The sequence below is a fragment of the Fistularia commersonii genome, chromosome 8 (assembly GCF_037954325.1).
Source record: "Fistularia commersonii isolate RoL2024-O1a breed Wild chromosome 8, RoL_Fcom_v1.0, whole genome shotgun sequence".
Taxonomy (NCBI): Eukaryota; Metazoa; Chordata; class Actinopteri; order Syngnathiformes; family Fistulariidae; genus Fistularia; species Fistularia commersonii.
This window is the reverse complement of record NC_141291.1, coordinates 20,592,504-20,607,263: the sequence shown is the minus strand read 5'-3', so window position 1 is coordinate 20,607,263 and position 14,760 is coordinate 20,592,504. Positions and strand designations below refer to the sequence as shown.

General features: G+C 42.8%; 1 protein-coding gene across 1 annotated transcript in view; it reads left to right on the top strand.

Moving 5' to 3' along the window:
• The first annotated feature begins 12,557 nt into the window (after positions 1–12,557).
• odad2 (outer dynein arm docking complex subunit 2) overlaps positions 12,558–14,760 on the top strand; it is a 34,935-nt gene continuing 32,732 nt past the window's right edge. The window contains exons 1-3 of the mRNA XM_086151589.1: positions 12,558–12,646; positions 13,728–13,968; positions 14,341–14,498. Coding sequence (XP_086007715.1) covers positions 13,745–13,968; positions 14,341–14,498 — 382 coding nt within the window. The 5' untranslated portion in view covers positions 12,558–12,646; positions 13,728–13,744. The remainder of the gene's footprint in view (positions 12,647–13,727; positions 13,969–14,340; positions 14,499–14,760) is intronic.

Here is a 14,760-nt window from a genome sequence, read left to right as displayed (position 1 = left end):
GAGAGCTGGGGAAAGGAAAGAACCTGGGACTGAGAGTAGGGACTTTGAATATTGGGACTATGACAGGAAAAAGTAGAGAGTTGGTCGACATGATGCAGAGAAGGAAAGTGGGTATACTGTGTGTCCAGGAGACCAGCTGGAAAGATAGTAGGCTTTAAGTTGTACTATTATGGTACTGACAAGAAGAGAAATGGAGTAGGAGTTATTTTGAAGGAGGAGTTTGTTAGGAACGACCTAGAGGTGAAAAGAATGTCAGATAGACTCATGAGTCTGAAACTGGAAATTGAAGGTGTGATGCTCACTGTTGTTAGTGGCTATGCCCCGCAGGTGGGATGTGAATCTGAAGAGAAGGAGAAGTTCTGGAATGAGTTAGATGAAGTGCTCCAGAATAGTCCCAGAAATGAGAGAGTGGTAATTGGTGCAGACTTCAATGGACATGTTGGTGAAGGCAATAGAGGGGCGGATGACGTGATGGGCAGATTTGGTATCCAAGATAGGAATGCAGTGGGACATGGTGGTAGATTTTGCAAAAAGGATGGAAATGGCTGTAGTGAACACCTTTTTCCAGAAAAAACAGGGTAACTCATAAGAGCAGAGGTAGGAGCACGCCGGTAGACTACATCTTGTATAGACGAGGTAACCTGAAAGAGATCAGTGACTGCAAAGTAGTTGAAGGAGAGAGTTTAGCCAGACAGCATAGGATCGTGGCTTGTAGGATGACTTTGGTGACAAGGAAGATGAAGAGGACAAAGGCAAATCAGAGGACAAAGTGGTGGAAGCTGAAAAGGGAGGAGTGTTGCATGGTTTTCAGGGAGGAATTGAGAAACGGTCAAGGTAAGCTTCCAGATGATTGGTCAACTACAGCTAGTGTTATCAGGTAGACAGGTAGAAGAGCACTTGGTGTGTCATCTGGAAGGAAAGTAGATAAGGAGACTTGGTGGTGGAATGAGGAAGTGCAGGAGTGTATACAGATAAAGCGGTTAGCAAAGAAGAAGTGGGATACTGAGAGGACTGAAGAGAACAGACAGGAGTACAGGGAGATACAGCATAAGGTAAGGATAGAGGTAGCAAAGGCAAAACAAAGGGTGTACAATGACGTGTATGCTCGGTTGGATAGTAAGAAGGGTGAGAATAACCTATACAGGTTGGCGAAACAGAGAGATAAAGATGGAAAGGATGTACAACTGGTCCGGGTGATTAAGGATAGAGAGGGAAATGTATTGAGACATTCTAGAAGAATGATAGGAAGATGGAAAGAGTACTTTGAAGAGCTGATGAATATGGAAAATGAAAGAGAGGCAAGGGGAGAAGATGTGACTATTGTAGATCACAAAGTAGCACAAATTAGTAAAAGTGAAGTGAGGAAGGCATTGAAGAGGATGAAGAGTGGAAAAGCAGTTCGTCCTGATGATATACCTGTGGAGGTGTGGAAGTGTTTAGGAGAGGCAGCGGTAGATTTCCTGACTAGATTATTCAACAGGATCTTAGAGAGCCCTTCCTGACGCAACCCTCTGCATTTATCCGGGCTTGGGACCGGCACAGGGAGACACTGCTCCATGCCCCCCTAAGGCAGGCTTGGAGAGACACAGGCCAGTGCCGCCCTGTGGCTGCATTACTATGTGATAGAAGACTATCGGCCAGAATAAAAGGAAAGGTGTACAAGACAGTGGTGAGACCAGCAATGATGTATGGACTAGAAACTGTTACAATGACCAAAAGACAGCAGGCAGAACTAGAGGTTGCAGAGATGAAGATATTGAGGTTCTCTATGGGAGTTACCAGGATGGATAGGATCAGGAATGACTCTATCAGAGGAACAGCACATGTTAAATGTTTTGGAGAGAAGGTCAGAGAAGCCAGACTGAGAGGAGGGATAGAGAATGTATTGGTAGACGGATGCTGGAATTGGAGCTGCCGGGCAAGAGGTCTCGAGGAACACCAAAGAGATGATTTATGGACGTAGTGAGAGAGGATATAAAGGTAGTTGGTGTAAGAAAGGAGGATACAGAGAATAGGGTTGAATGGAGAAAGTTGATTCACTGTGGTGACCCCCGAAGGGAAAAGCCGAAAGAAGAAGATCTTTGCATTGAATAGAAGCACAGACTTCTCACCCTTTTTGGAGACCTTAGAGACAACTCTAGAGAGTGGTCCTGCCAGAGACGCCCCTGTTCTGCTGGGGCACTTCAATGCTCACATAGTTTATGACAGTGAAACCTGGAAAGGTGTGTATAGGAGGAACAGTTCCCTTATCTGAACCTGAGCAGTGCTTTGTTACAGGACCTCTGTGGTAGGCATTTGTGACATGTGCTTTGTCCATAACAAAGACAATGTTCAGGAAAAAGGGTGTCTATAATGGCACTTCACACCAGGACACCGTAGATAACAGTTTGATGATCTAACTGAGGTGGTCATCAGACTTGCTACCACATCTTGGAATTTTAGGTGAAGGGGGGCTGTGTTTTCAACTAATCACTTCCTGGTGGGGGGCGATTTCAGTCAGACCTGCCAGGCCCAAATGTATTGTAAGGATCTGCTGGGAATGTCTTGCTGAATCCCTTGTCATCTCTCACCTACGACAGAACTTCAACCTCATCCTGAGGGAGGCAGGGTACATAAGGGACATAGAATCCTAGTCAGCCATGTTTCATGCCTTCATTAATGAATTAACCAACCAGAGATGTGGCAATAAGGAGGTTGGTACTTTTCATGCTGGTAAACCTAGAAACCATTGATGGACACCTGTGGTGGGGGATGCCAGCAGGTTGAAGGAGTATTATCAAGCCTTTTTAGCCTGTGGTGCTCTGGAACCAACATAGTGATACCAGCAGGCCCAGCAGAATGTGGGTGCATTTGCTTTTGCTGAGGCAAAAATGTATGCATGGAAGGACTTTGGTGAGGCCAAGGAGAACAGCCTCTGGACAGCCTCCAGGATATTGTGGTCCGCCATCTGACGGCCCAGGAAGGGGGAGCAGTGCACTGTCAGCACTGTGTATGATGTGTTCTGTGTCTTGCTCAACAATACATCGACAGGCTAGGAAAACCAGCAATCAAACCAGGAGTCAAACCGAATGTTTGGTTCCAAAGCACCCAATCTAACCCCCCTGCACCATGCTGCAGTGTACAATCTGGAAACGTGTTTCGCTGTGAATGAAATTCTTACTATGCTGTCCACGGTGCATTAAGATAGGTGTAATAAATAAATAATAAACATACTGTAATAGTGCAAGGAAATGAAAACAAAGCAGGGAAATGTAAACCGTATTTGAGATGTGAACAGCATTAGTAGGCATGCAAAAATATAAGCATTCTGTTGCAGTCAGATGTAAACAGTGCAGGGAAATGTAAACAGTGTTAGCTTGATGTGCAAGTTGAGAGAGTGCAGATTGACATCTTGAAAGTTTAGTGCAGTTTTGAGCATGTGACTCACAAAGTGCAGGTGCTGGTTCTTTGCATAGAGTTTAAATTTAAGGTAGAACATGGTTATGGACTCCTGTTAGTTGTTCAGAAGACTGATGGCAGTTGGGTAGAACAAGTTCTTCAGTCATGTCTCCATTTCACAGTTCTGTACCTCCAGCCAGAGGGTAGGTGTGTTAACAGTCCGTGTTGGGGGTGAGCGTGGCCCTTGGCGATTGAGGCAACTCTTCTGTGGGCTCTGCGGCAGTGTCTGCAGTCCAGAGCAATGGTGCTGCCGTAACACACCGTGATGCTGCTGGTCAAGACGCTCTCATAAATACAGCTGTAGAAGTTGCTGAGCATCTTAGGTGACATGCCAAACCTCCTCAGCCTCCTCAGAGAGGCACAGCCACTATTGAGCCCTCTTAACCGTCTGTAGGTGTTGAGGGACCAGGTGAGGTCCTCATTGATGTAGACACTCGTGTATTTGAAACGCCTCACCCTCTCAACCTCAAAACCTTGGATGAACAGTGGCTGATGTGATCTTCTCTCCTTCTTTGTGTCCACAAGGTGGGGGGGGGCTGTAGATGTAGATTGTTTATATTACCACTATAGTAATAAACATGAATCCACTGTGTACTCGTATGCAATTTATTAGCAACTTCCTCGTAACATTACGCCAACAACATAACATAAGTATTATGAAGGCTTCATTGCCTCATTGCCGCATATTATGCAGAGCGGCTTGGTCTGTGGGAATCACCTGTTATGATAAATCCACATTTCAAGTAGAACCCCTGGTATTGTCTGTTAGAATCTTTCTTTTCCTTGAAAGTTGTCGGCTCTTCTTCTGTCTCTTCACTAGACCTTTTCCCCTTCGAAAAGAAACTTTCCGTCTGACGTCTGTTTTTTACTCATTTTGCTAGCTTGTAGGTTACATTTTTGGCACTCAAGTGACCAAGATGTAACCGAGAGATTCCAGTCATTCTTCAAAATAAAAAAAATTCAAAATAAAGATTTTTTAGACTCAGATAATAAATCCAACAGAAATAATTGATTATTTCTTGGGTGGCTCGGTACCAATTGATCCACGGACAGGTATCGGTCTGCTACCCGGGGGTTGGGGACCACTGCCGTAGGCCATTTCGTCCCCGCCAGTGATGTACCCTATCACCGTAGTGTCGTCTGCGAACTTCAGAGTGTGGATACATCCCTGAGGAGTGTCCACACCCTGTTCACCTCCCATAAGTGATAATGCTGGCAGAAGTCCTATTACCTATCCTGACCAACAGGAGTCTGTCAATCAGAAAATCCAGCGGCCAGTCCAAGGGTCGACATTTTATGGGTGAGTTTGTGGGGGATGACCATGTTGAAGGCAAAGCTGTAGTCCACAAAGAGCATCCTGATGGAGGAGTCTATGTTTTCCCAAATGGGAGAGGCATTAATGGATGGTGGTAGCTGAGGTGGACCTTTTTGCACTCTGCAGAGGGTTTGGGTGTCCGTAATGTTGCTCTCAATGTGGGCCAACACCACTCTCTCAAAACACTTCATGCTGATCGGAGTGAGTGCTATTGGCATGTAATCATTCAGGCAGGTTAGTAAACTTGATTGAGCAGGAGAATGATTTTAGCTGGGATGCAATGCACACCATGAGGCCTAGCCAGGCTGAGCTCAAGAGGAGCTTGCTTTAGCACTAGGTTGTTTAGAGTTGGTACTGCCATACAAACCTCTTTCCCGGATGCCATCTTTGGCGGAGCTCATCTCCAAAGATCAATTATTTGTTTCATTCCTGAGTCCAGAGTTGGATGTCCCCAACTAGGCTTCTTCCCACGATGGTGTATGCTTACCACCCGTCCCTGACCAAGCTGCTTCCCAGGCTCAGGGGGCCAACGCCTCTCCACGCCACTTCCTAGTTCAGGAGGGCCAACGTCTCTCCTCATCACTTCCTAGATCCAGAGACTCCCATGACGTAACCCCAGAAATGTAGCCCTCCATTCAGCTTTGCAAAATAAAAGCCTTTAAAATGCCTTAAATGTCTTAACTCCTGAGTGTCCTTACATTTGGCTCAGGCATCACCTTTGAAACCATGACAGTGGGGGGTTAGTGAGGTAGTCCAATATCCACTTTCTAAGGTGGCTGTCAACCCCATATGAGCTCCACTATGTCACTCAGCAGTAGAGGCTGGATGGTATTGAAGGCACTGGAGAAATCAGAGAATGTGATCCTCACAGTGCTTCCAGGCCCCTTCAGGTGACAGCTTGATGCAGGAGGTAGATGGCATCATCCATTCCCGTGGTAGGCATACTGTAGCAGGTCCATCAACGGTCTCACCAGGGGACATAGATGGGCTAGTACCAGCCATAACAGCGTCTTCAGGTGCAATGTCAGCACACCGGCCTGTAGTTGTTGAGGTCCTTTGGTTTTGGTACTGACTCCATGCAAGATGTTTTCCACAGTTGTGGAAAATATGTTTGTCTGCACAGGACCTGAGGAGCCTGGGGCTGATCCCATCCAGTATTGAAAGGAGTCTGACTGTCTCTTCTGGGCATCATTTTTGCAAAACTCCAGATATTTTTGGCAAAATCTTGTGATTCTTATATCCCTACAGACTGCAGTGCACTATTAAGAGAGTGCAGATTGAAATCCTTCAGCATTGTGCTGCCAACCATGCTCAGTAGAGGTTAAAGGGTGGTTCTGGATGTGGGGCAGTAATGAGAGCAGCTGTCAATCACATTCCTTACATTTGCCAGCCTTGAAGTTCCATGCAGTGTGCAAGGTTGTAGCACAGCACTTGAAACATATGCCACACACTTAAGAAGACTTACAGTCCTCTAAAGACTTATTTCAAAAACTCTCTGCAGCACTTGAGAGAATTTCACTCTCATGGATTGGGCATTTCTTGTCAACATAAACCAAATGACTCACTGAGCTGTTCGTCTGACTTGAAGTGTCTGGCAAGAATTGATAACCAAGCTGTAGAAGTTTTGGAATCTTTGTCACTAATTCTTAGAAAGTGAACAATCCTGTCAAAGAGAGATTTTTCTATAGCCTCTGGACAACCATGTGTGTGCTGAATGATCTCCAAGCCATTTTGCCAAAAAGTGCTTACTGTGGGGTTCTGGTGACTCACTGGTGCTCGCCTCCGAAACTGCTGTGCCGTATGATGACATGTGCTTTTGAGTGGTGTTGTCCCAGTTGTATTTTAGACCAGAGTTCATAGTTGATATGGTCTAGTAATGGTTGATATGGCACTGCTTAGACGTGTGATGTTGACTCAAGATTGGTCTGACACTGAATGAAGTCACGAATGTATTCAGAAACCTCTGCCACATCCAAGTTTCTCTCTCTACACTTACTTCAGCTTCTGCCTCTAGCCCCTTGGTCTCGGCAATTGCCACTGCAATATCAGTTTCAGGGCTTTCAGTCTCTCACTTTTGTGTGTCGTGTGTTTGTTGTTTTTTAATGCTATGTGCTGTTTAATGCTATGTTGCCACTACTACTGAAGTGTATAGAGTATTAGGGTCCAAGATGCTAGATATAAAGCTTGTCTTCCTTTAATGTAGGGCTGGCTATGAAGTTGCTTTTTTACTATTCTGTCCTTAATGTGTGTTTCCTCGATGCAAAATTGATAGCTAACAACAGCAGTCAGAGAAGGCAGAATATAGAATTATAGCCTTTTACTTGGATTTCTTTTCTTTTCCTTCAATTTTTGGAAAGCTTAGATAAAAAGAATGCTGCAATGCTGTTTCTTTTTGGTAAAAAATGACTTTAAAGTCGATTATCTTTGGCTTCTAAAATTGTTTTAACTTTTGTAAATGTCTGGAATGTACAACAATTCCCAGGCGTGAGCCTTGAGCAGATGTGGTACTGACTCCTTGGCTCTGGTTAGGTCTAGCCAGATGACATGCAGATCTTTCCTCTACTTTTAGAGGTCAGGTCTGTCCCCATATCATGGAAGCATACTCTACACAGCTGGGGAAACCTGGAGTCTTTCCTTTCTGGCAGCTAGTATCAACGTAATTGTTCTCCATGAAGTAGTTGGTCATTCTTCTTGCCATCATAGAGAAGAAGCTTTTCCCCACCACATTTTGTAGGGCTATCCTCCTGAGCTGCTGGATGGTCTTTTATAGTGACAAGGCGTTATGCTGTTTTTGGAACAAGGACAAATGTCTGGGAGAGGCGGCAGTAGTGTTCCTGGTTAGATTATTCAACAGCATCTTAGAGATTGAGAAGATGATTGAAGAATGGAGAAGAGGTGTGATAGTGCCTATTTTTAAGAATAAGTGAGATGTGCTGAATTTTGGAAACTCTAGAGGAATAAAGCTGATGAGCCATACAATGAAGTTATGGGAAAGAGTAGTGGAACCTAGACAGTGATCAGAGGTCAGCATTTGTGAGCAGCACCAAAGAGAGACATTTGGGTTGTAAAATTGCTTTATTCAAACACTAGGATTAAACAAGAAATAGTCAAGGAAAACAAAATACTCAGTTTAACACAATCACAGGGTGATCAATTTGGAATGTTTCCTACTGCGCAAATAGAAATAAAGTCCCCAAGGTTGTCAATTGATAAAAAGAAATCCTATTCCACCCTTAAACAAAGCTTAACTAGTGCTTTTAAAACCGTTACTGGAGCCTCATTTCCTTTGTCACAAGGGTTATTCTTCAGGTAAGCCAAATGGCTAACTTTGCAGAGCCAGACAAAAAAATGAAAGAAAATATTGTGGTTTGATTTGTATGGTTTCATGCCTGGAAAGGGTACTGTAGATCCAGTATTGGCTTTCAGAATGCTGATAAAAAAGTATAGAGAAGGTCAGAAGGAGCAATATTGTGCCTTCGTAGAACTAGAAGAAACTTACAACAGGGTGCCAAAAGAGTAATTTTAGTAATGTACGAGGAAGTCTGGAGTGGCAGTGGTGAGGTGTGACTGAAGTTCAAGCTGGCGGTGTGCCTACACCAGGGACTACATTCAGAGGAATTGGAGAACACGTGCAACCCCAGGTGTTTGGTAGAATGTCACGCTGCAGTACTTGGGAGTGGGCCACTTCAGGTACAATTAGAAGACCAACTAGGCTGCCACCAGGACCTAGATGGGTCTGTTGGGCAGCCTTAATAATGGATTCTATCATCAAGGGCCTGGATACTGCAGAGTCTGGAGAGAATAGATGTGACATGGCATCTAACTTGAGGTGGCAAGGGCCTGGATGCTAGAACAGAGTAAAGTTAAAGTGGCTCAGAAATAGAGAGCACCGTGCTTGGCATGAATTGAGGTAAATTGTAAGTAAGACAGATTTTTTGGTCAGTGCAGATCTTGGTGCGATCCAAGATGGTGGCGCATGTAGATGCAGCAGCTCCTTACTCTCCCGCGCATACGGTGCTTTATTGTAGTTCTTTGCGCATTTCATGCTATTTGCGTTTGTCCCGTTTGTCTTTTGCACCGGATTACAAGTTGAGTTGACAAGAGCTGCTAAACATCCACAGAAGCCAGCCTCACTACACCATAGATTCTTTACAAACCGAGACCAAAGGACCAAAACCTTGGGTCGAGGGGGAGGGAGGGGGTTGGCTTGCGGAAAGCCGGAAATCAGGAACTGTGGAGACAGAGAGAACACCACTAGGAAACTTACATGAACGGATCTTCTCACAAGAGATAGAGGAAACTTATAGTAACTGCATGAGCCAATCTACCACAGAACAGTAATGCTCCACGAGGTGTACCACTATCAGCCTTCTAAGCACACCCAGCTCCTGCGAAATGAAGCACAGGGCAAACCCCAGATAGAGAAGTTACTTAAGATATTTCTGGAGTTTAATGAATACGCTGGTTTCATCTGGTGTCACTCAGGAGGCACAACTGGGTGTCTTCTGCATAGCAGTGGAAATATAAGGAGTATTCCCTGATAATATTATCCAGTGGACACAAAATAGGGTGAAAAGTATTGGTCCAAGCACAGAACCTTGTAGAACTACAACTTACTTTGGAGAACACAGCGGACAAAACAAGAACTCATTCGGCTATTCGTAATAGTGTTATCATGCTGATACGGTGTTTAGGGGTCAGAGTAAAAGTCAGGAAGTTCAGACAAGCCTTGCTCAGATGATAGCCATGGATGGAGATGATGAGACAATTTAATAATCCTGTAAAGGGACTTATTGATAAAATATAAATACTTTGTGTTAAAATGTGATGTTGTTTACTGTACAAAGCCAATGTCTGTTTGTTTGAATTGGATTGGATTGCTGATTGTAAAAGACTGCCTTGTTCGACGTACCCCGCTGTCTGCTTCTTATTTCCTTGACCCCCCACATTGTAGTTTGTACATATCTTGTACATCTTGTTAGAGTTTGTTTTTTTTATCTTTCAGGAAATAAAGGACCCCCCAAAATGTCATTTGAAGTTTAAGTGTGCGCTTTTCCTGGCTTCAAATACCAGGAATACCAGGAGTTCTTTTTCCTTTGTAAAATATGAAAAAAAAAAAAAAAAAAAAGAAAAAGAAAAGGTTAAGTGGTGGTAGCTGAGAAACATATGTTGGTGGTGAAGAGTGACTTTGTTGCCATTCTGGGGAAGAAGATAGACATGTTGGGTTGTGTTGGAATCCAGGAGGCTCCCAGAGGGTGCTGGTGTGGTGGATTTCAGTAAACAGACCAGATGACAAGGAATTGGCGCTGGTTGCTAGAGAGGACGTCAGATGGGTTTGGTGCCAGAGGACAGGGACGAGGAAGGAAGGAGTGTACGTTACTCAGGTATACTGGTTGAACAGATCACACAGCAAGTGCAAGATGGACATAGTGTACTAGGTGATAGAGAAAGGATGAGAAATGATCTCAGCAGATCTCAGCACAAGCTGATATGTGTCAAAGAGGAGGATGCTGAGGAAGCTCCTCAGCATCATGGACAACGTCCACCACCCCCTGCATGCCACACTGACGTCTTATCAGAGCTCTTTCAGTCGTAGACTGATACCACCAAGGAGCTCCACTGAACGCCACAGGAGGTCTTTCCTACCTGAGGCTATCAGACTTTTTAATTCCTCTTCCCTCAGCCGCAGGGAATCTTCAAATCTTTGTACTTAAGACCTTAAAACACTTGATAGCCTTAACATTGACAATTTATATTTTATTGTATTTCTTATTCTCCCTCCTTCCTACTATTATCTATTACTGTTATGTTTTTGCTTGAAACTCTGGCACAACAATTTCCTTCGGGATAAATAAAGTTGTTCTCATCTCATCTCCTCTCTCATATACAAATGCAAACAGCAAGTTAGCTAAAAAGCAACAAGAAGTTATGACTGCGATATACTCATCGAACACTGTACCGTCTAGGTCTTATGTTTCTGTGCCAAGAGAGCATAATATCGCGCCATTCAGTGGAAACAGTGATAGAGATGGAAAGTCAATTAATTATTTCATTGAAGAGATTGAATGAGCGCCTGCTGCCAGAAATCATTCTCCCCTTAAACAGTTTGACTTTGTGATTTCACTCTTGAGAAGGTCATCTTTAGAAGAGGTGAGGTTATGCAGAGATGAAACCACTGATGAAATCTGATTTTCCAGTGCCAAGCTCATGTCAGCAGTGCAGGCCAAAGTTGTGAGATATCTGTCTCACTTGATGATTTTGTAAAGGTCCTTGCAGAACAAAGTAAAGTTATCACAGAACAGATTAAAACAGTGAAGTGTCAGAACCAAAGCCCCGATGCTATTGCAGGTTTCAATCATGTGAGGATAGTGAGAAAAGCCTGCTTGTTGGTGGGACTGAACCTGGACCATCTTCAATCGGTGGCAGTAGGGAGGGCTGAAGAAAAAACTGGGAGCTATCCTGGATAATCCTTGCCCCCTAGCACGACGAGCTGTGGTTGATGTGCAGCTCCTTCAGCCAACGGTTCATCCTACCCCGGTGCAGAACCGAACGCTTCAGATGCTCCGTTGTGTCCATAGCCATCGGACTGTACAACTGCTGTCTGGATGGCACACAACAAGTGAGCCTGAGTGCACCTGTGCTACTTCCACTCTCAGAAAATGGAAGGATGAATAAATATAACATAAAAGAAACAATAAAAATGTTACGAGCAGTTTTTTTTTTTTTTTTGCTCTTCAGATTAGACAAGACATGTATTGCTCAGTCAGCCTGTAACACAGAGGTAAACAGATGCTGAACCTCATTAAAGTGACTGGCTACCTCACTCACTGCTTGGACACTAACGAATAGTCAGCAACGTTGTTAAAACATTATACATAAATGAATAATCTTAACCTTGCTAAAACAACAACAACACTGTGGTCAGTATCCTGCAACCCATAGTCCTTGACTTAGTTTCATCATATTATTTCATCTTATTTCCAATTGTTAAATCACATCCTTGAAGACGCTGCTGGTATGCAACAGCGACATCAGTAAAAGCAACATCCTCAACACATATACATCTATACTGCTTAAACTGCCCTCAGGATCATGGGGGTGCTGGAGTTGATGGCAGGGCCACATAAAGAAACAACCATTCACTCTCTCATTCACACATCTGGACAATTTAGGGTCTCCAATTGACCGACTGCTTGATTTATGGATTGTCGAAGGAAACTGGAGAACCCAGAGGAACCCCACAAACTCCACCTTGAGAGGCCCCTCGGAATTAAACTAGGGACCTTCTTGCTTTAAGACAGAAGTGGTAATCACAGTGCGACTGTCCCAATTATTATTCATCCATCCATCCATCCATCCACCCATCCATCCATCCATTCATTGTCTGCCATTTATCGTACTCAGGGTTGCAGGGGGATGCTGGAGTCTATCCCAGTTGCCACTATAATTATTATTGTTGTCGTTGTTGTTGTTATTGTCTCACGCAAATTCAAGGATGGCGGAAACTACACATTCATCCCTTTCAACAATTTAAGCAAGAGCATGAACGCAGAAGGATTAGAGATATTTTGGCAAGCATTATCTGGCATTATCTATGCAGATTTTAAAATATAAAAATGATGCAAGACTATTCAGGCAGTTATGATACACAATCACAGCCCCATCCTCTTGTTTCTTGGCAGCAGGGTTTCCAGTCAAAGCCGCTGCGTTCCATTCAAATTGTAACTAAAATTTTGGGTTTTAATAGTTTTGAGCCAAGTGACTCACCGTTGTTTTTCGTCGTATCCTAGTAACCTACGAGAGCGCCAGTAAGCAGGAGCAAAAAGTTTGTGGTATCTATGGAAACCGTGGTATCGATACGCCTCACGTAGAAGAGGAAAGCTGAGCTATCCGGTAAGTTAAGTCTTTCACGAAGAAGGTAACAACAAGAACAAAAACAACAGCAACAACAGTAGTGATAATATTGATAGTTGTAACTTTCGAAGGAAGATACAGATATTAACGATCGTTGACTTGCTCACATCGAAATTTTAGAATAGGACATATTCCGTTGTATCATTTTTTTATTGTTTTTACTGATGTTCGGCAAAATGCATTCACTCTGGCGAAGGGATTTGTCAAATGTTTGAATTTTCAGAGGCGCCATTTTGACAAGGCTCTGTAACTGGAGGTTAACATGGACAGCTTCTGATTAGCACTCTGTCTGTTCCGGGCCTGATTTTGCACGACTGTGTTACTCGGAAGGACATTTTAATGAATATGGCATGTGTACCTCGTCAATATTATCAACGTACGACAGGGCATATGGTTTGGAGTTTGAAGTTCAAATGCTCTCAATGTTGTTTCTTTTTACCTCACACAATTTATAATTACAAACAACGAGCCTTATTAGCTTCCAAGTTAGATATATTATCCCTAACTGCCTGCAATTAAATAATTTTGAGTCTTATTCTAAACAATTCCATTCAACATAAAATTTATAGTTTTTCATTTACTTTTGTATGATGGTGAATTGAATGAACTGGTAGCTAAGAGGGTCATTCCTGGGTTAGGAACCACTTGTTTGTTTCCTGTTTCTCATAATTCTCTGTCTAAGTACTGCTTTGCCAAAATCAACAATTTATCTTAAAATGACAAGTTGTTATCAATTTAAATGTAAATGTAAATCTGATCATAATATCTCTGACATGTAAATAAGATAAATTTAATTGATCCCCACAGAGGAAATTAATTTGTCACAGCAACAGTTGTAATGCCAAAAAAAAGGAAAATAAGTAGGAATATAATTAGAAAGGCAGAAGACAGAAGATAGCAAGACATCCACAAATAAAGAGATACCAGTGGGAGTTGGATCTGATGAGATCTGAATCTAAGAGTTGATCAAAGTATGACTCAGTAAAGTATGATGCTATGTATGTAAGCTATGTGCTATTTCAGACTGTTAATGAACTTTACTTGCTATATTTAATTTCAGAATATCTTGCCTCCACTATGGGTGTATCACTGTCAATGGCAGCTCAGTGGACCATGGACAGCTCTGGTCATGTCAAATTGGAGTCCACGCAAATAAATGAGGCATTAATGAAAGACATCCTGCATTTTGTGGAGCAGTTCAGCTCCAAACATGCACAAGAGGCTGCTCATGTGTTTGAGGAGCCGTTACGGTGGACAACCAGTTTAGTTCCATCTGATTTTAAAAAGGACTATGACATCAGGTAGGTGTAATCATTAAAGCAGACAGTTGAGTGACCTCCTGTTTATGTTTTTACATAGAGACTTGTGTCAACCCTGTTTCCAAATGTATTTTTCTTAGGCTATATCCAAATTCATGTCTATAATTAATTTCAGTTTCAGGTCAGACTTTTAGCATTTCTTTTTTAGGATTAGAGGATCTGGTCTGCTCACACCATGATGTTAGCTCTGTCTTTTAGCTGGGAAGTAGACAAGTAGCAAAGCACACACTGATTTCCCTTAATTTTGTTTTGATTTATAATCCTACACAAATGAAAACAAGCAAGCAAACCACAAATTAAATGATAAATAAATGATACCACAAACATTGGCATATCTTTTTTGTTTCTCATCAGGGATTCAGAGGTCAAGTCCCATGAGAAAGACAGTGAAGGGCATCCATTGTTGAAGCTCACTCCTCCAGTTGTTTATGTTCGCAGCTTCAGCCAGCTATCAAAACTAGTTAATTTGGCAAATGATAAAATGCTTGCAGAAGTTCGAGCATGCTTTGAAGGTAAGCAGGATGAGCACAGAAGGACATTTGAATCCTGTTTACTTCATGGTAGTCCAGCACCCAACATTTCACCATAACCCACTGACAGAATTAGTTTTTCCTTTTTCACCACTGGCCAATTAACTGATGTACATTACTCTTTGCAGAAATATATTTACTTCTGATAAATAATAAATAAAAATGAAAAAAAAAGAAAAAATTACCTTGGTGCTAACCATAGGATTAATGGGCATCTTTGATATTCATACTAAAAACAATGTGT